Genomic DNA, 21,120 nt, shown 5'->3' with positions numbered 1-21,120 from the left:
GGTGTCAAATTTCTCCATACAAAGAATCCACTGGGTCTTTTTATAATCTGAGAAGTACCATTCAGGAAAAGAGAAACTGAAAATTCTTTGATCATCCTACTCCAATTAAAAGACACTGTAGTAGTTGTCACAAATATTTTGACGTCGTTTTCTGAAATTCCACCTGGTAGACAATGAAAAAATAAATACTGTGTTTGCCACAAAGAAAAAATTAAGTCAAAGTTTTATTTCATCATTATTACTTTTTTCTTTTGAGAAGGGATGAGGGATAGCCTCAATAGATAAGGAAATGTAGCATCATTTAAGAAAGTCTCTTGTTTTCCTTTATTTTCATGGTACGTTAACTTATGTCTGAAGCAAGCAGAGATAAAAGTGCACACTTTCAGGAGTGTATTAACTGTAAAACTACATATTTAGATAGAATATCAGTTAAGGAATAGATGCTAAGTGCAGTAACACATTAGCAGCATAACCATGTCTTGTAGCTTGCTGAATCTTCTTTCATCCATTGATGGCTCCTGCAGTGCTTTTACTATTTTTTTTTCCCAACTATGTTGTTTGAATTCAGATACAAGTCTGTATTCCAAAGATATGCAATCGTACAAGCTTGTAATGTGTACAAAGGTAATGTTATAAATGATTCTCACTGACCAAGTTAAGATTGGAAAGCCCCTTCATTCTAGAAAGCAGTGGGACTTGTGGTCCTGAACAGACTTAGAGCTATAAATGATATTTTTACAAATTCAGTGGCTAAACCCATACAATCTAGTACTGAAAGTCTGCTCCCAGTTAGTCACAATGCTAAGATCTTGAAGATACTTATTAACCCTTTTTAAGGAGGGACTCTTATAAAGTTGAAACAAAATTTGTTTTTTTAAATTTACATAAGACAATGGCCCTATGTTATTATGAAATTGCCAGGCTTTAAGTAACTTTTTCCATGGCCCTCTTTTATAAATTTCTTCTTCTAGACTTACTGTAGTATAGCAAAACCTGTAATATTTAAAAATCTCACAAACTTTTATGTGAGTCTCATAATTTAGAATTGTTACATGAACCAAACATATTATATAAAATTATGCCTTCAACAATTTATGGCTGGAAAAATACATCAATGAACAGTTTCTAAATACATTAATTACCTTGGGATCTGAACCCCTAATTTTTCATCTTCAGTGTTAGACTAACTATAAAAATACCAAAAATTTTTGGTGCTATTTGACTTACGTGTTTTAAATGATTTTACACTTAAGATTTGGCCATTCTTCAGGGATTCTATTGTAATATCATACTTCCTATTCTCCTCAAGCAGAACTGCAGTACTGACAGGTTTATGTTCAACTTTGGAAATGTTTCTTGCATTCTGCAAGTTAAAAGAATTTCTGAATGTAGTGAGAGTAATAAAAATACAGTTTATAAGTGATCTAAGAAGCTTTTTGAAGGAGAGCTTATATTGCTGCATGTCAAACTTGAGGCTGCAGTTACACTGCAAAATATTCAAAGCACTTGAAACAAAGCCTTTTAGAAATCACAGTAATAACAAACACCTTCATATTAAAATCCCCATATTTTCTTTAAATTCCAGGACATCCTGCACTGAAAATAAGAGTAATGCCTTCCTGCTGAGATCTAGGGATAGCATCTGTGCATCTTCTGGAGAAGTTGAACTCCTCCTTCAAACCACAGTACCTTGAAGAATTTGCATATCCTTAACTTTGAGCATATAATTATCCAACAGGATAGTCAAGGGTCATTTGAGTCCCACTGGCTCCAGCAGGACTCTCTAAGAGTACACATAAATGACATGAATTAAAACATCCAATACATTTTTTCCAAACTTTTGCTCTATTTGCTATTTTACTTTTTTTTTTTTAATTAGAAAAAACCAACAAACCAAACAAACCCACTATTAATTACTGCTACCTCCAACTTAAATAACATGGAACAACTTATTGCTTAGATTGATAAAATATACTTTTTGACTGAAAGCATCTGCTTGCTGGTATGTCAGAATATAATAGTCTGGATCCTCTCCTTTGGGCAGTTCAGTCCACTCCATCAAAACTATTCTAGGAGGCTTTTTGGCTTGGTCACAGTCCACACACTGTGCACCCTGTAACACAAACATACATGAATGCAACTTAGTAGAAACTGCAGCAAACATACCTCCAACTAAATAATTCAACTCTGTCAATTTTGATTAATTTTACATAGAACTTGTCAGCTAGCAACAGTTTTTACATGGATCAGTATCACCAGCTCTACTCTATGGCACACAGAGACTTCCTAATATTTTACATGTTCTGCAGATACAGGTTCTAGTTTTCTTTCTCTCTCCAGAGGTGGAAAAATCATGTCAGCTGACCCAAATATGACAGAAACCTGTCATCATTTAATATTAGAAACAATGTCAGAGATTTCACTTGCAATGTTCATACTGCAACCACAGTTACAGGCAGATAGGAGTCAGAGATCTCAGACCTAATCTTATATAACATGTAAAAAAGCTTTAGTGGCATCACTTTCAAAATTTTCAACTATTTCAGAATAATAAACAACTGCTTTCAAGAGGTAGAGAAAGAATTTATTAAACACCTCCCTAGCAATCTAATTTAGCCATGGCAATGCAAATTTCATTCAGTGCTTCAGCTGACTTCTGCTTTTTTTACACTATTTTTTGACAATTTTGCCTGCCTTTGAAGGACTTTGGCTCAACACTTCAGAGAAGCAGCTTCCTTCTCTAAATTTCATTTTGAACCAGAAACTTATGGGCTGCCTTGATCTAATTTAAGATAAACCTGAATCACATATAACATTCAAAGGAATCAGTGTGTGTGATGTCCATCCCTATCAGAAAATATTTATAAAATGCTGCAGTTCTGTCTTTTGTGGTCCATTTTTGATTTCTTAATGAATTGAGATGACAAACAAATGCCATCTTGGTAATGAACTTAAAGTCTAGTTTAAAAAAGTAAACCAAAATAAAAAATGAAATACAAACTCCTAGGACACTAAAATAAAATTTAGGAGTTTTATTTTATTATTATATTGCTTTGTGTTTTCCTGTAACGCAATCTACCATGCAAAACAAAAATCAACAAAAATCAAAAAACCAAAAAAACCCCACCAAATGCAAACCATAAAAACCAAAAAACTCCATTGTTTATATTTTTAAAGTATAACTTACTCTGCAATTCAGTTTGCCTTAACATAACTTCCTTTAACTAATGAATAACTAACATAACTATATCAATATCTCATTGTTCAGAGTTTAGATTATACATTGTGAAGTATAAACTTTGTAAAGTTTATAAAGCCTTTAAAGTCTATAAATCCTTCACAAGAGGGTATATACCCCATGTCTGGAATAAACTGACACAATGGACTTATAATAGGGATGGCATACACAAAAGTGTTTAAGGAATTTTTTTCCAGGAAAATTTAAGATTTTTAATTCAGTGTATTGGGTGTATAGCTGGATTGCATTCTCTGAAAACACAATCTGTCTAGCCCAGACAATTCAAAGGGTAGGAAAATCTGATTTTGAAGATAAAAAAATATATATTTGGCAATAATTGAATTGACCATTTCTGATAATTTTCCACCAGCAGCAATTGTATGCCATTTTACTATACATAAATAAATCCTACTTAGACCTAAAAACCAAGAAATTCATTTTCAAGTGTGCACAAAAATTGTTCCATACTTATACCTAATAAGAGGGATTTAGAATGTTCCTTTTGGTTGCCAGCACCTTGTCATCACACTTTAGGCCCTTATCTAAAGACTGAAACAATTTTAATAAAAACAAAATTATTAGACTGTCCAAAAATACCTAAGGTTCAAATCTATCCTCAAGTTAGTTACACAGGAACCAGGAGACCTAAACAGCAAACAACAACTTATTGACTTCTGCTATCAACTGTGTCTCAACATAAGACTCAAGGAGGCTTCTCAGTCTGAAAAAGAGGCATGTGAGGGGAAATACAGCAGAGATCAATAAAATCTTAAGTAGCCAAAAGTGTGCAGAGATTGATTTTCATCTTCTCTTCAAGTACAAGCATTGTGATAGATGAAACACAGCTGGTATGCTCCAGATTTAAAGAAAAGGGGAGAAAAAGACAGTTATTAACAAAATAAGTAGTTTATCTGACAGGAGTACTAAAATGAGTACTAAAAGTTTTAAGGGGTGTCAGAGGAGGCCCATTCATGTTTGCAGAAGTTCAAGTTCATAGAAAAAGCCACAATGAAGCTCACAAATGGCACTACAAATACACCCATCTCAAGAAGCCCTTAAGCTGCAAATGGTGGAAAACTGACACAGTATAGGTAATTTTCTTATGCTATTCTTACAGTCCTCCCCAAGGGTCTACTTTTTACACTGTCAGAGGTATGATAATTAACTCATTAAAACTTTTAATTCACACCATACCTGTCTAAGAGATGACTTAAAGATGCTGGGATCTCTTAACTTCTTCTGAGGAACAACATTAAACCCAAAGCAGCAGGGAACAAAGCAGATTAAAGATCTCAAAAGAGCTTCAACTACTTAAGTAGAAACAAGACTGGGAATGTTCAGTGGCACTAAATGAGAGCTCCCTGTGAACAGAGAGCTAAAACACTGGGGAAAAGAACAGTCCAAATCACAAACCATCAACTGTGACTAGTTAACCACGCAAAAAAACAGAGTATTTTCCTTACCTTAAATAAATATTTTAATAAAAGCAGAAGAAGAATTGGTTGATCCATAGAGAAAGAAATGTTATAGTCCCAGTATCTCTTAAGTGCTTGTATCACCACAGCTTCAAAGCAAAATCATGTCAGAATATCCTAAGAAGGGAAAAACTAATACACATATTTATACTTCACATGGATACAAAGTCAGCCAATGGTGCAGCTGAGATGTGTGTCTTTGCTTTGGCCCTGCCTCTTCCCAAGGCTCATCTCAAGTTTCCTGAGATTCTTGCATTTCAGTGACCTGTGGATGTGCTTGTTGTTCACTCATCATTTAAAAATCCCTCAGTATAAAAAATTATTTTTAGTTTCTATGCAATCACCAGATCAAAGTTCATTGCAATCAGTGCTACCCCTCACTTATTTCCCTTTAGACTCTGGTTGTTTTCCACACTACACCTTTCTATCCAGATGTCCTGTGCTAAGTGTAAAAAATAAGCCTGAAAACACTTTTCTGCAGGAATACTAAGCACAGTTGCAGAACCATTAGTATGTCTTATGACCTTAGAGAGGTCCCACACAAAGTCACCAGTATAAGCAACTATAAATACAGAATAGACAAGAATTCATAGCAGTAAGACCACTGAACTATTTCCCAAAGGCTGCTGAGCAAGAACTTGGCTCAGAAAAAATGTACTGGGTGACATTCATCTTGGGCCAGATCTCAAGCAACAATTTCAGAGTTGAACTTACCTCAATATAATTCCCCGTGCCTTAATCTCCCCTTAAATAACATTTTTAATTAAAAAATTATTTTCCACTGTGATCTTTGAAATTAAATCAGTTTACTAAGCTGATAAAAATTGTTTACTGATTCTAAAAGAAATTTTATTTTATAAAAAATAAAATATATATTTCAATATATATTTAATATATAAAAATAAAAATTGTTACTGATTATAAAATAAATTGTTTACTGATTATAAAATAAATTAAAAATCAATGTCATGGTATATGTGTACCATAAAAAAGAGCAACAATCATATTATATACTTTATATTTTCTTAGGTGCTCTCATCACATCATACTTCTTTCTTGAGATACTATCTTGTTTTTCAGTGGGCTGTTCCTAATTTTTAAGTAAAAATTGTGAATTGTGAAATAAGGAATAAAATGTTCAACTAAAGCTTTATTTAGAAATTGTAGTAAACAAGGCAGGCTTGCTCTTACCAAAAAATACCATTTTGGAGCTTTTGTGTTATCCAGACTCAAAGACACACATAGTAAAACAAAAGCTGCTGCAATGAAACCCCTGATCTCAAAACACTGAGTCAATCCCTGTCAGAGCAGCAGAGCACATGGGTCTAATCAACTGAATGCTATTTTAGCTATCAATGACAAAAGTAAGCTACTGCCTATTCAGCTGTTTTGCAAAGCAGACATGCTCATTTTTTTTTCCAGAGCAATTTGTAATCATCGGGCACACAGGGAGACTTTATTAACAAAGTGGTTTTCAAAACACCAGCAGGAGCCCTCTCTGTGTTAACCCCGATAAATTAAGTGTGCATGGCACATTCCACCTCAATCAAAACAACACTCCCCAAAACATAAATACATTCCTTTTATTCAGCATTTCTAGTGATAAGTCATGACACCATTCACTACTGGTCTTCTCCAGAGCGTGAGTACATCAGTACAGAAGCAGCTCTTCAAGCTCCCCCACAAAAAAAGTACTCTTAAAATTAGAAACTACACATAGAAAACATTTTTTTCAGACTATCTCCTTGAAGCAAGACTCTCAAACCTCTGAACTTAGGGAATAATTTACCACTGATTCCAGCTAATATAGGACCACCTAATTGGTCTGTATGTAGAATTTTTTTTCCAAATAGACAAAAATGGCAGTTCCTAAATGATCAGTACATTGCTGCCAAGATCTAGTCAGTGTATCTTATTCGCTACAGTCCATTGTCCTTCAGTTCTGAATATGTCTTTCCTCCCTAAAATCTGGTGACCTGTTAATGGAGAGATAATTTTTAAAGTTTTCCTATTCTATAGACAGGTTGCACCTTCCACTTGGCATTTAAAGAAAGTTTAGACAAAATTTAGTACACACTGTTGTGCAGAAACCATCTCCACCATTACCTTTTCTCAATAAAACCCTTTTCTTCTCTTGCATTAATGTGCTGAAGTCTACCCTTCTAAAGATTTTTTAACTACATTTTGTGAATTTTTTTTGAAAATATATTCCAGAGAATAGTTGGGAGTGTGTAACTGTACAAATTTTCTGCTAATGTTCTGGCCTTCATGCTTTGTCCTCCATGATGGCTGCATTTCTATGCTCACATGGGACAACTCATTTATGTTTTGTCCCGTAGAACACATTTCTGTGGGATTTTTCCTTTGGACATACACCTATACATGATTACAGCAGCAGCAGCATCTCAAGGTAACATCTGAAAAAGGTTTTGAAGAGACAGAACTTGAAAAAATTGGTTCAAGTCACTGTTTTCCATTGCCACAGTGTTCCTGATCATGTGTTTATTTGGCAGTAAGTTTTTACACAAAGGTTGTGATTTACACAAAGGTTGTGATCATGTGTTTATTTGGCAGTAAGTTTTTACACATCTATGTGTTTATTTGGCAGTAAGTTTTTACACAAAGGTGAATATCTGTAGTTTATGGAAATTGCATTTGACCTTTAAATTCTTGCAAAAGGCAAGATGGAAGAAAAAGAGATGGGAAGAATTATACAGAACTAATGAATAATAATAATAAAATAATTATCAAAAAATAATTACAGTTGCTATAAGCTAAGTTTCTGTAAGCTAAGTTTATCAGCAGGGTAGAAGTTCAAGAGAAAAAAAATAGTGTCAGGAAAAATGGATTGTGAAAGAAGGGGGAAAGGAGCCACATCTGAAACAGAATTTTGTAACTGCTGAAGCACTGTGAACAGCACAGTGGCCATTGGTAATCCCAGAGGGGGTTGCTGTAAATGCCTCTGCCTCTCAGTATATTGTATGGCTTGTTACTGTGCTTGTAACTGTGTTCAGGCACCAAACCTCAGGCCTGATCCTGCCCTAAAATTTCACCAATATCAGGTGCAATATACTTGGGAAGAGCGCTGTCTGCAATGTGGAAATAAATCATGCAAATGAATTATGTTTTACTGTTTATTTTTAGTATACAGATTTGGCTAGCTAAAAATGGGAATATTAGATGCCTGTATAGCTGTAGTCTCAGATTTTATTAATGAAACCACACAGTAAGTGCCTTACACCTAATATTAAAATCTGTGCTTCAAATTCTGATTGTGTATTGGGACTATAGATGGTCTTAACAAATTACCTGGTAAAAAAGGCAATGGAATTACAAAAGTCTAAAATAAATAACATGGCAGAGACTTACTATTTTATAGAAGAACATCCAGTTACAATCTGATTCTAACTGTAGAGATCCTTTTATGTTAATCCCTAAAATATCTGTATAGTTTTATGGCTAAGCCTTTATACTGTATGATTTCTTTTCAAGCACAGGTAGAACAGAACTGTAGGAACGAAGGGCCCCTGGAAGCAGTTACAAATGGGACAAATGACAAGACATGGTGGGACTGCAGCACAAGGCCTCCACTGCATGGTGCACGGCGCCTTGCATTTTTCAATGGCAGTGTGGGAGTTTCAGGAGCATGCCTTCCCAGCCTTCCTTTTAGGGCAATAGAAATTATGCTAGTCTTAGTTTCAGAGCAGGTACAAGGGAGGGAACTCTGGCTGTTAAAGCTCTTTTGGTCAATAATAAACAACTAATTAATTTTGGTATTTGACTAAATAAGATTTGAGTTGGATCCAACTCAAAAAAAAAAAAAGCTACTTTCCAAAGCAGTTCACAAGACAACTGTGCAAACAGAGTTACACAAAATTTGAGGATAGAGCTTGAGGCAGGAATGCCGAGTTGAAGAGACATGAGAAAGCCAAGACAGAACCAAACTGCATATGTGGCTACATGTAGGTTTCAGACAGAGGAAATGTGGAGCAGAGCAGTCCTGCCACACTCACTCATCCCACAGGCTCATTCAAGCCTTGTCTCTGGTGCAAGGCCTGCAAGGGCTCATTCACATTACACAAAACACATCACATTCTGCCAGTGCCACCTTCCTGGAGGCAAAAGGGCTGGGTGGCCCTCCAGGAAATGGTTCCTGGGTTTTAACAGATGTTCATTTTCTGACAAAGACAAAGCAGCCCAAGTTTGAAGTTTAACGGTAAAATGAAAGACAATCTTGGAGCCCCCCTATCCAGCTCCACTGAAGATGTAAGATTTTGCTGTAGGCTCCAGGGACAATCCTGACACAGTCTCTACTCATTGTTTTATCTAAAAAACCAAAATATCTTAGTGGGAACAAAAAAAGTTTAATAGCATTTATCTTATTTCAGGTTTTCATGAAGTTAATTTTAAACATAACTTCTTTTATAATTTCCAGGCTTTCCTAAGGTTTTGCATTAGCATTCATCTTAGTGGCAAAGCTTAATTAATTGCATCAACACTGATTTATTATTACTCTGCATAATAATGTTTATTAAATTATTTTCAATCACAAACACAGTTCTTAATCTTAGAAAAGCAAATGGCCTTCATGGCTTATAAAATGCCAGAGCTGTTCAATGAAAATGTTTGATGATGACATTGAAAAACTATATTTTGAGAACTTTCTTTTTATTAAATACTAAATTCATTAAGTAGATTTGGGCCAAAATCTTTTAATGCAAGTATAGGATACTTACTTTTATCCCAAAAAATCAAAAGTATGTTTTCTTTTGAAGTTGTCCTTTAATTTGCTGTACAAGTACACCACCATTACAGCTATGACTATGATTTAACTTTTATTTCTTGCCTGCATGAAAAGTTTCTATGCACAAATTCTGACAGCAGTATCAGAGAATATTTTGGTTCTAGGCCCTGGTACATAATACAACTTGAAATACCTGCCTTACAAATATAAAAACATGCAGAGGAAGCATAGGCGTCCTCAAAGTGTCAATTTGAGATCACTAGTTGGTCATTATTTGATCATTATTTCTTTATAATGGTTAATTGTTTTGCCAATATTTTACAATGGATTGCTATTTAATTTTTAAACCAAGTCAATATTTTTAATGATAGGGATGAGTAGACAGATCTTGTTAATAACAACAGATTTCTCTGTACAAGCTATTTGTCTTTATTAGCCATCAGACTGAATGTAGCAAACAATTAAAATCTGTCACACAAAGTAGAAAAATAGCCTTGGACTTTAAGGCAGTTTTAATTGCTTATATTTCACTGTAATAACCCATGTGATAATCCAACCTTTTCATCATTAAATTATGACAACTTGAAATCAAAACTGTCAGAAGGTTTTCAAACTTATAGACAAGAATTTCAATTCTGACACAGTTAAAAGGAAAATTTATAAGGAAAATACTGTCATAATTAATATAATTTTCATTCTGTGAGTTTATAAAGCAAAGTAATCTTCTAAAAACAAGTTTAAACTTGTTTCCTTTATTTTTAAAAGCAGGTTATGTAGCATGTTGAGTAAAAGGAAGATGATATTCACCTTAAGGTGCTGAATCATCGATATTTGTAGCTTGATTGAGCATGAATAACTCACCTAAGTCCTTTAAAACATTTATTTTATCTGAAATTTTTTCCTGGACTCAAAAATTATGAATCCTGAATTCAGGCAATAATCTAAATATCTGTATTGAAAAAAAAATTAAAAATACATTGAACACAAATCTTCAGACTGGAAAACAAAGACAAAATGCATTATGAATATTTAAAATGTGCAGTATTATGGGGTTTTTTAATAAATATATATACATTTAATCTTCTATACTAGCAAACAACCAATTTCTTTTCTGTGAAAAGTGAAAAAATGGATATAAAATGGAAACCTTCACAGCAGAAATGGCTTGCAGATATTTTTAACGCACAAAAGCTATCACTCTTCAGCCTTTGCCTAGTCATAATTAATATTTATAATATACATAAAAATTAAACACATCTAAGTTTCAAGACATTATGATTCTGCTATATACTCTGGAGGTTTCCTACAAGTACTTACAGATCACAGTTGTGTTGTATCTCAGTAGCTTACAGTGTAAGCAGAATCCAATCATTGACAATAGCTTACTGGACAAAGGATAGATTTTTGAGCAAGGTAAAAATGTTACAGTTGAACCCACTATTTTTAAAATAAATTAATTCCGTCATTTTCAAAATCCTAATATGCTTCTTTCCAATTTAAACATAGGACTGGTGATGGTTTTCAGCTGGAGGCCTCCAAGAAAATGAACTACTGAGAAATTGTTTGAGAAATTCTCTACTTTGATAGGTATCCATGATCCAAAATTTTAAAATACTGGAAATACTAACCAGCTTTTTTCACCACCTCATCAGAAAGCCACTGAGTAGAAATAAATGATGGATAAACTACACCTTGTTCAACAGGATTTATGTTTTTCTTTCTATTCTTGCCAATATTTTCAAGGGCAATTTGAAAAACAAACATCTTTCCTAAATTTGGGAAAAGTTACATTATAAAGCATAACTGATGACTTTTCTATTTCTCTGCAGAGTACTATACCCATCCATGACCAAAAAACTGTGTCTGCTGAAAGCCAAATCATGTCCACAGCAAGGTTCAGTTCCACTGGCACGAGCAGTCTATGGGCTCTTGAATGACGTACATAATTTCGGTGCCGTTTCCTGAGCAGCGCAAGGGCACAGTCACGACTCGTGTTCCAATTTCTCGACAGCATTTACAGAATCTTAGATGGCTATCAATATTGACATTGAAAATTGTTGCAGATGGGCATTTTCCATCACATGAAGCCACATTTACCTATGAGTAAAATAGAAGAAAATAAGAATGAGAATTAAAACTAGAACTCTGAAATTTTATCATAAAAATATTATATTTCAAACTTCATTGTGATTAAAACCCATTTTTACATTTGAAAAGGACTCTGGTCTTAAAAATTATTTTATTTTCTAAAATTCATTCATTCTAAGTTTAGCCACATTTAAAATATTTTTAATTAAACTTTTCTTTATTGTTTAATCACGTGTTTTGTTTCAGTCTTGTGCTATGGATACCAAAATTGAATCATCATTGATAACTTTGGAACAGCACAGCTGAATCCATGTCCTTTTCATGTTCACAGATAAAAAGTTAAATTATTCTAAGTAAAATGAAGGGAAGTTTATCTTTTTCCTTGAAAGAGAAAAAGCATATCAGTGCAAAAGCTTTTCCCTTTCTTATTTGTACTGTTTGTGACTGAGGGCTGTGTTATCACTCAAAGAAATATATCCAAAAAGTACATGCAGTAACAAACCAGCTCGGGCACAGGCTATCTAGAAAATTATTTGTGCTCTAGACTTCAGCAGAGCAAAGCTTTCTCTCACTGTTACATTGTGTGAGGAATTTTCTTAGCAGATATGTTGACAGGAAAAAAAATACTTTTTAATTAAACTTAAGCAGAGTTCAAATGCTGGGAAATCAAGGATGGCTATACAAGGTCTAGTTCTCTTTGTGACAGACTTAAATCTGATTTCTTCTGTGGGTGGGGCATATGAAAGATGCTTTGATCTACTCCTAAGCCTGTGATGAAACCTCTCATACCCATACAAATTAGACTAAAAGATTACTCTTATAACTGTGAAATTTCCTGAGATTTGGCAGGAGTCAAAAAAGACTTTTTCCTAAGCACTAGCAATCCCACTTATTAATTATAAAACATAATCATGCTCAGCCCTATCCAAAGTTTGACAGCAGTAGCCTGGCCAAGAACATGTATGCAGCTTCCAGCCAGTCACATCAGATACCACCATTTGATAGGGCAAAATCACATGATGGAAAAAGAGTGCCAGTGGGGGAGCTGGAGAGGAGAGGAAGGGGAGTTTAGGGTATGAGGACATGAAAATCTGGAGGTACTTCTGTGGGAAGGGTAAGGGAACCTGGACTGTATGAAGGATATTCAGCCACCAAGGAAATTGGGAACAAGGAGATACTGGGAAAAGGGGGCTCTAATAAAGGTGGGATGGTGGCAGGTGTTTTTGGAAGGTAGAGAGGGAGGAAAAGATAAAGAGTTTACAACAGAGAGATGAAAAGGAAGGCTTCATTTGATGTACCACTCAAGACATGACCTGGCCAACATTCTTGTTGCTCCTCTCTGAACACTTTAGTTCTGCAGCAATGTAGTGGGACCACAGCTGAACAGAGCCCTCTCTCATACTGCAGAACTTATTCATAAAAGACACTAGAATGAGCTTGTTTCCACTGCCTATCCATTTGCCTAAATGCCATAGCTTTCAGCCTTTTTGTCTGCAGGAAAGCAGAGCTTGTCATAGAACTGGATGAAGGGGCAAGCTAGCTTTTCACCTAGCTTAAAAAAAAAAACTATGAGGCTTGACTAAATCTTCCATTTTAATATTCTTTATTTAGTCAATGCCATGTCTTTATTTTGTTGTATTACTGTCTCTTACCCTAGGTTGTTGAAGTAACACTGAAATTCCCCAGATTCATCTCTTAACTATGGCAAATTACTCTAATTTCATCTATTTATGCTTCCTCAATATCAATCCTTCTAAAACTAAATAAATACATCTACAATGCATCCTTACAATTAAAATCTGACCATGTCACCAGTGACCTTCTATCAGGATGGCTTTTAACATGTGATGACATTTTGCCTCATCCCTAATGACTGCTTAGATTCTCCAACAGAATCTTGCCAGAAGACTTTTGGAAGTCTTGAGATACTTTGTCAATTGCTTCCCTTCCCAGTGCTACATGAGAAGCACATTTGCTGCTCAGAAATTTCCTGGGGTCTGTAGATGGGGCGACACCAAAGCTGAGAAATAAGGTGTCTTAAGCAGACTCATAAATAAATGGCATTATGAATTTATGATTTGGAAACCTATGCAATGTGAGGGAAGACAGAGAGCATGAAGGTCTTCAAAGAGGAATGCAGCAGTTTCATCACATTTTAAGTTGGAACATTGCTGCTCCTCTTTTAGAGCAGGATATTATTTCACACTAAACAGTTCAGTGCCTCCATTAGTTAAAGTAATTATAGTCAGTATTTTTAATCTGAAGCCAGGTGTTCCTCCAGGTGGGAGGGCTCAGTAATAGAAATAGCTAGTTTTACTCCATTTATGGTAGGATAACATTCTTAGAATCAAGGGTTTGCTTTTGATGAGAAAGCCGCACATTTTGTTGCTTGTTGTTAGTTATAACCAGCTTTCTAATGCTTGGCTTGTCCTGCCCAGCATTGAAATTTTATGCTTACCGGGCTTTGACTTATACAGTCATTTTTTCTTATGGTTGTCCTGATTGTCATTTTCTGGCAAATCCTTTCTTCCTTTTTGCCTGATAAAATACAAAAAATGCATACTGAATCAATATATCTTCTGTAATGTATTTGATTCTTAAAAAAATTAAAGATATTAACACAATTTAAATAGTTACACTTTGTTTTCAATAATGTACACACAGAAATTATTACTTCCATAATTTTCTTTTTAAATATAATATAATAATACATAGGTGCTGTGCAGTATAACCTATTTTTCAGTGGTGCATGTGAGCATCAAATGCCCCAAATAAGCTATACAAATTTTTTAAACATTAAACTATGAATATGCTTCATAGTTTATAAAACTATAAGCTATAAACTATTAAACTATGAATATGGTTTTAGATTGAACATATGGCAAGAGAAATATACACAATTAGAAAAAATGTATTGAGTCATTTTTAATAGTATTAGAATTAATTCTGTTTTATTGGGAATGTTGAATGCAAAGAGGATTTTGGTCATGCCTTTTAAAACATTATCAAAACTTAACATCTAAGAAGGCAAAAGTGTGAACATGCTTACATTCTTCATGCTATTTTTCATGACTAAAAATTAAATGTAATTATATTATTTTGATATATTTTGAGAAATATGTCCTTTTATGAAGCTTTGAAAGAAAGACATGCATTTATTTGCTAAATATGGGGCACTTTTTATCACCAGAGCTGAAGCATGTAGCATATTAGGTCAGCATACAGGTCTTTCCCTAGGATGAGGGAAATACTGAATTTTTATACTCATACAGTATTTCCCTAGGATGAGGGAAATACTGAATATTTATATTCAGTCTTGGAGATATTGATAGGAGGGTTTTAGGGTTTTTTTATTTTGAAAAATAAAACTGTACAGTGAAAAGCCATTTTTTAACATATTCAAAGTCATAATACAATACCGAAACAATTAAACATATAATTTTTCATGCTTCACTCTGTATCAGACCATTATTACTATCTGTATAACAGCAGTTATTTAGATCTCCTTATCCACTCCCCATCAAAATGATCTGCTAGTTTTGCTGTATAACCATTCTGGACATACAGCATAGAAAATAATAAGCACTATTCAGCAGTTTCTTGACCTTCCTTCAAGGTTGGTTGTACAGAAAAACAATTCTTCTGTTCCCCAGAAGCTTGAGAGCGCTTTTATAAGATAAACGATCTCTGAGTAACCAAAATATTCTGCAACCACAGCTGCACTAAGTACTGAAAATTAAGTTGGCTGCAGAGTACAGCTAGATTTTAACAGGTGCCTTACAGAATCAAACTAAATTCTCTTACTGAACTAGCAGATCACTGTAGGAGAGAAGTTGTTAGACTATAACATCTCACTTTTCCTTTCTCAGAAACACTTAAAAAATTTTCTGTGATGTTTCAGTCTGAAAGTGTTTGCCAGCTTATGTGTAGACAGTGCAATCCTTGTACTGCTACGAGTCATATAGAGATGTATATCTAACATTTCAGCATACAAAGTGCTGATGTCTTACAAAAGCTCTGCTGCTATACTTTCCTCTCTCCAGCCTTGATCTGTAAAGATCTGCATTTCAGCATCAGATGTGCTTTGTTTACCCACTCCTTATTTGAGGAAGGAGTTTTTGTGACTCATCTATCCTAAAAAGCACAGAATTATGAGTGTACTGCAACAGTTCTGTAACATTCTGTAATATCTGGTATAAAAAGTGTGTATTGCCATGGGATTGTAATTGTATGCATTGTGTCCCCCTCCCCACCCCTGCCCTCAGTATTTTTGTAACTCTGTAAAATATATTATTTGTGACAAAGAAGAAATACAGCATGAATCCATATCTGCAAAGGTGACACCAGACAATAACACACATTCTTGCTCTATTTTAAGGCAAAAAGATTTCCATCATTAAATTTAGAGACCTGGGATCAGATTTAGAATCTCTTGGTAAGAGAATTCAGAATTATGATTTTCTTTAAAGTAACATTTCTTATTAAAACTATCCTGTACAGTAAGTTCATGTGATAAAACCAGTTTCAACAATGAGCAGCAGGAAGAACCATCAACAGCATATAGCAGAAATGGATGAACCTAATTCTGACAGGTGCTGAGCAGTGAATCTTAACCAGGTTTTAGAAAATCACTGATTTGGGAAGGCAGCAGAGGATCAGCATCTCTCAGAATCAGGCCCAGAACCATTAACTGCATGGTAATATCCAGTAATGATGACAGCTATGACACATATATCAAGCAGTTCTTATATTATTTTCAAAAAAAAAAAAAAAAAGGAAAGAAAATACATTATTAAAAATAATACCTGGTTCACAATTAATACTATCAGTAGGCACTACTGGACTAATGGCAAAGGGTAATAGACCCAATCCAGAACCTGGCAGAATCATTAGGAATAGAAGATTCTCATGAAATAAAAACATTTCTGTATAAATGATACTTCATTAATTCTTACACTGCCAACTGCAATTTTTCTTTTAGCAAAAGATGATGAGCTTTCCTGTTAGTCTTCTACAATTTTTAAACTCTGCAGCTGCTTGAAGTTTCACTAAAGATGGCCTGTACTTTATTATTATCCTGGTTAACACAAAACTGGAATGCTTACTTTTAAACCAAACTTTTGGAATTAGTCTGTCTATGGCAAGGTAAGAATTAAATATATGCACTCACTTTGCATGCATTAAATCAAGCTCTTTCAGAAAAGTTATTTGCTCCCATTAAAATCCCAATGTGTTGCAAGCTCTATTCAAAAGTACTCTTATCTTAACTGCTTCCCCACAGGGCACATGCTTTTAGTTAAAAATAAAAATAAATGAAAATAAAATAGCATATAATTGTATGGATGATATCTGGCAGTTTTAGCAGCCACCTCAGCAAGTATTTCTGAAGTATAACAATGCCTTTCCGAGGCCACAGAATATGGCCAAAATTATAAATCTTCTTGGTGAGCAGAGAACCAGCAGTCAATAATTTTAATAATTTTGAAGACTAATTTTCTAAATAATGATAACAAAAATTTTTTTTTGGGGCAAGGGGGGCAGATTTTTTTTTTCCACACAGTTTATCTCATGAGAGAAAGATTATTGATTAGTAAGATTTTAGTAAAATTCTGGTATGCTACTTCTCTATGGTGATTCTCGATAATAAAACATATTCTGTTGCATTAAAATAGCTTTAATTTTCCATGTTTTGGTTACAATGGAACAACAATATTTGCAGTTTCCTTTCTAAGAATCACATAGCTTGGAAGTTTGGCATTGTTCTGTGTTTTATAAATATCAATACTTCCCCTTATTTCTCCAAATTATATTCAATATATTGCACTTCAGTTTTACGTAATAACAGTGCAATATATGGTTATAAGTCTGCAACTTGCTATTCAATAATATTAAGTAAAAGTTTGTATACAAAAATTCCAAAGACTAATTTTCTTTTACTCTACTGTTGAACATAAAAAAGGCCAAAACAGAGGGTTAAGATTTTCTGTAATGCTGAACATGTCCTTGCTCTACAGAATTAGTTTTAAAAAACATAAACATATATATACACACACCTGCATAATTATATAAGTAGATAATAAAAATTAGTTCTAGTCAAAACTGCAGAGAAAACCAGTTTGTTCTCAATCGATTTTTAAAATTGCATAAATTGTGAAAGCTTTGTCATTTTGAGTCACATTTAATCATATTTTAAAGTTACACACAGGAAATGTGAATGTATTACCAGATATTAAAAGGTTGATTTTATATAAGCATTGCTATCATCAAAATTTCTCTAATTTTTCCTCATTTTGGATTTAAGAAAAACATTCCAGTATTTTGGACCTAGAAAATATGTATTAGGCATACAGAATAAATTGCTAAGTTTGAAGATGCATTGCAAAATATCATTGAATCAAGAATCACTTTTAAGAGGAAAATTCTTGTCTTTTAAGGTGAAGATCATATAGGAACTATTTTAGAGCCAACTTAAGAGAATGTTTTAATTGTTTTAATTGAGACAATTTTAATCTTCCATGGGTTATATTTGGAGAGATTTGATTATACTCCAGAACAATAGTGTTAAAAATCACCAAGTCAGCAGCCAAATTAAGCAAGATCTCTTAAGAGTTGTTAGGTAACTACAACAATTTTATGAGATTTGCAGGGGGAACTGCATGCTTTTTCCCTCTTTATGTCCCGGCAACAAAGGTTAAAAAATAAGCCCTCCAAAACCAAAGCTAAACTAGCACATATTGCAGCCTTTATCACTTACAGGTCTTGCAGCAGCCATCATTATACGTCTGCACAATTCCTCCATTCTAGGAAAATAAAAGAAGAATATAGCAAAAAAGTCTGGACCTAATACAAAGGGAAATTTTATCTCAAGATATTCCACATTTTAAAGACATCAAACTAATACAAAGTAGTGACACTGAAATCAACAGAATTACACAGATATGTGTCAGCTGAAGGGTTGTTTCATTAATTATTTAGAGCCTTTGACACTGAAAATGAGCTCATTATGATGACAATTTCAATTGTGTTCAGTTGACATCTGATTTAGTTTCCTTTGAAGAAATCATTTCGTTTCTATAAGCATGTTTTTATATAATCTACTATCATCCATTTCCCCACCATGGAGATTTATAAGGATAGTTTCAAAAATACATGTGAGTAGCCCAGATCTGCACATCAAGCAGACTACAGAAGATGAATAGATGCTATCTATTGCTGATGTTATCTTAGGATAACAACAGACAAAAGACAGACATTTTTCAGCTTCTATCTTTTCATGCAAGCATATATTTTTTACCTCCTTACATTAAATAAGTTGTTCAAGAACTTCTTAAAAGAGCACTTAAACTCAGATATTCCTGAATTATCCTGAACTGCCTGTGAGAAAAACTTTCTTCTCAGCTAATGGCTCAAGCCTATGCTCAGCATCTCTCAAAAACAGGTCAGACTGATTCAGAAAGTTAATTTTAGGGCTCTGTTCTTTAAAATCTTAACCTAATAGATCTGAATGGTGTCAGAATGGTTCCAAGGAAGAAATTCAAGCATTAGCTCAAAGTAGTACAGGCATTATTTTTAAATAGAATACTTTCCTCAAGACTGGAAGAAATAAATGGAAGGGATAAGTAGGACTAGTACTAAATGCATAATCTGTAGCCAAGGCAACAATGGTACTTACCCTTTCTACATATATATTTACTATTATTTGTAGCTCATATTAAAATTAAAATGTACTGCAAGTGAAAAATTTGACAGGTATTATAAATTTAGAGAATTATTAAATTAGAAATTAAACCGTAAACAAATATGCAACCTTTGTGAAGAATACATGTCCTTCAAAGCAGTTTATATGGATATGCCACCTTTATATTTTTAAATATATGATGTAGGTAGATACCCTGGATATTTTTTGTTAGGTTACACAAATTTTAGTTTAAGAGCTAATAAAGTTTATATATACTCAGTCATCTCCCTTATCATTGCACAACTTAAGGGCTTTTTAATATAGCTGACATTTATATGGAGCATTTTTTTGATTTATAGATCTGATTTATTTATTGTGTGTGTTCTCTGAACTTGGCAAAGTATTATTCCAAAATAAGGCAAGACATAGCGATTACCACTCTTTATAGTGGTATGTCAAGCATGATTCCAGTTCTAAAAGCAGTCATCAACAATACCCAAGCCAAACTTTTACACTCCTCACAGATAATTTGTCAGTTGGAAAGAAAACAGGAGTATAGGAAATGACTGCAAATTGCTCGTTTACATGTTTTTACTTACCACTTTTTTAATTTAAAGAAAGTGCATGAAGTTTGCCTGCATTTTGGAGTGCAAGCCAAACTCCAGAGCAATTATTGTCACTTACCTTACTCAAAGTACAAACCTTTGTACACTCAGTGTCATTAAATGGGGGGCAGACAACACTTGATCCCAGTACAATAGCCCCTGCAGCAGTCTTAACACATTTGTAGTTGGTGCAGTTGGAGGTCCACGTGCTTCCTTCCTGAATATATAAAACAAAGCTGTTGTTAGGAAAGCCAAAACACTTCAGCTTTATTTCCAACCCAAAATATCTATAAAAGCAGTGCCCTCATGCTGTAGCATCTACTGGAGTGGAAAGTCTGCTGCAGACCACGAGTAGGTGGCAAAAAGGAAAGACCATCCTCTAATTACCAGAGGCAACTCCTCCCTGGAGCCATGGGCTCTACTCTCCATGCTGAGCATGCTGCTGAGCATGGGTGCCCTACTGCAGAATGAAAGGACTTTGTGCCCGTTCAGTCTTTTCTTTTCCTCTGAAATCAATTGGAATTATGAACCAAGTCATGGCCACATCTAAATTTCTGTGCATGTGGAGCACACCATCAAGACTCTGAACCCCAGAGCCTCAATTTGCACTTTTCCTTTCTGTAGTAACCAGCAGGAAGAGAAAAGTGGCCCTCAGAAGAGGGGGACAGAAGTCCTGATGTAGACTTAGAAGCTCTCAACACCTCTAAACCGCAGTACCTAATATAGAGTCACAATTCTGCAGTTAGAGCATATCCAGCCTTAAGTAAATGATTTGCAGATCTTTGCAGGAAATATTACAAGCTGTGAGATATTTACATGTGTGAAATGGCAGGTTCCAATCATACATCATAAATAGTCTCTAAGCATGTAACCAGCAGTAAGGAGAAGATGAAGCAAGAATGACTGCATGAGTTAACTTAGAAATGCCTGTCAGACTCCTGTCTATTATCATTACAGTTACTTATCTCTGTTCAAAGGCACTTACCTCATACAAAATCAGTGTTCCATTCTCTGTATGAAAAGAGCAGGACACATTTTGACACGTACCACAACAAGTATGGTGACTGAAGGAAGGAATATATACTTGATGCTGGAAAGAAAGGAAAGGAAATAGACAAGCTAGTACTTTTTAAACATACATTATGTGAAAATTCTTTGATTTCTGAAATTAAAAACACCAAGGAAAACAATGGATGGATGGATGGATGGATGGATGGATGGATGGATGGATGGATGGATGGATGGATGGATGGATGGATGGATGGATGGATGGATGGATGGACGGATGAATG

The 21,120-nt window shown here is 34.4% G+C and overlaps 1 protein-coding gene across 1 annotated transcript in view; it reads right to left on the bottom strand.

Annotated features, from left to right (window-relative positions):
- Nucleotides 1–11,353: 11,353 nt before the first annotated feature.
- The window catches only part of OTOGL (otogelin like), an 89,571-nt gene continuing 79,804 nt past the window's right edge, over nt 11,354–21,120 (bottom strand). The window contains exons 54-58 of the mRNA XM_036401161.2: nt 20,814–20,918; nt 19,926–20,045; nt 18,300–18,345; nt 14,004–14,083; nt 11,354–11,554 (exon numbers count right to left, since the gene is read on the bottom strand). Of these exons, the coding sequence (XP_036257054.2) occupies nt 11,354–11,554; nt 14,004–14,083; nt 18,300–18,345; nt 19,926–20,045; nt 20,814–20,918 (552 nt within the window). The remainder of the gene's footprint in view (nt 11,555–14,003; nt 14,084–18,299; nt 18,346–19,925; nt 20,046–20,813; nt 20,919–21,120) is intronic.

The sequence above is a fragment of the Molothrus ater genome, chromosome 5, assembly GCF_012460135.2.
Source record: "Molothrus ater isolate BHLD 08-10-18 breed brown headed cowbird chromosome 5, BPBGC_Mater_1.1, whole genome shotgun sequence".
NCBI lineage: Eukaryota > Metazoa > Chordata > Aves > Passeriformes > Icteridae > Molothrus > Molothrus ater.
Note: the sequence above shows the minus strand (reverse complement) of the source record. Positions and strands in the feature narration are given on the sequence as shown.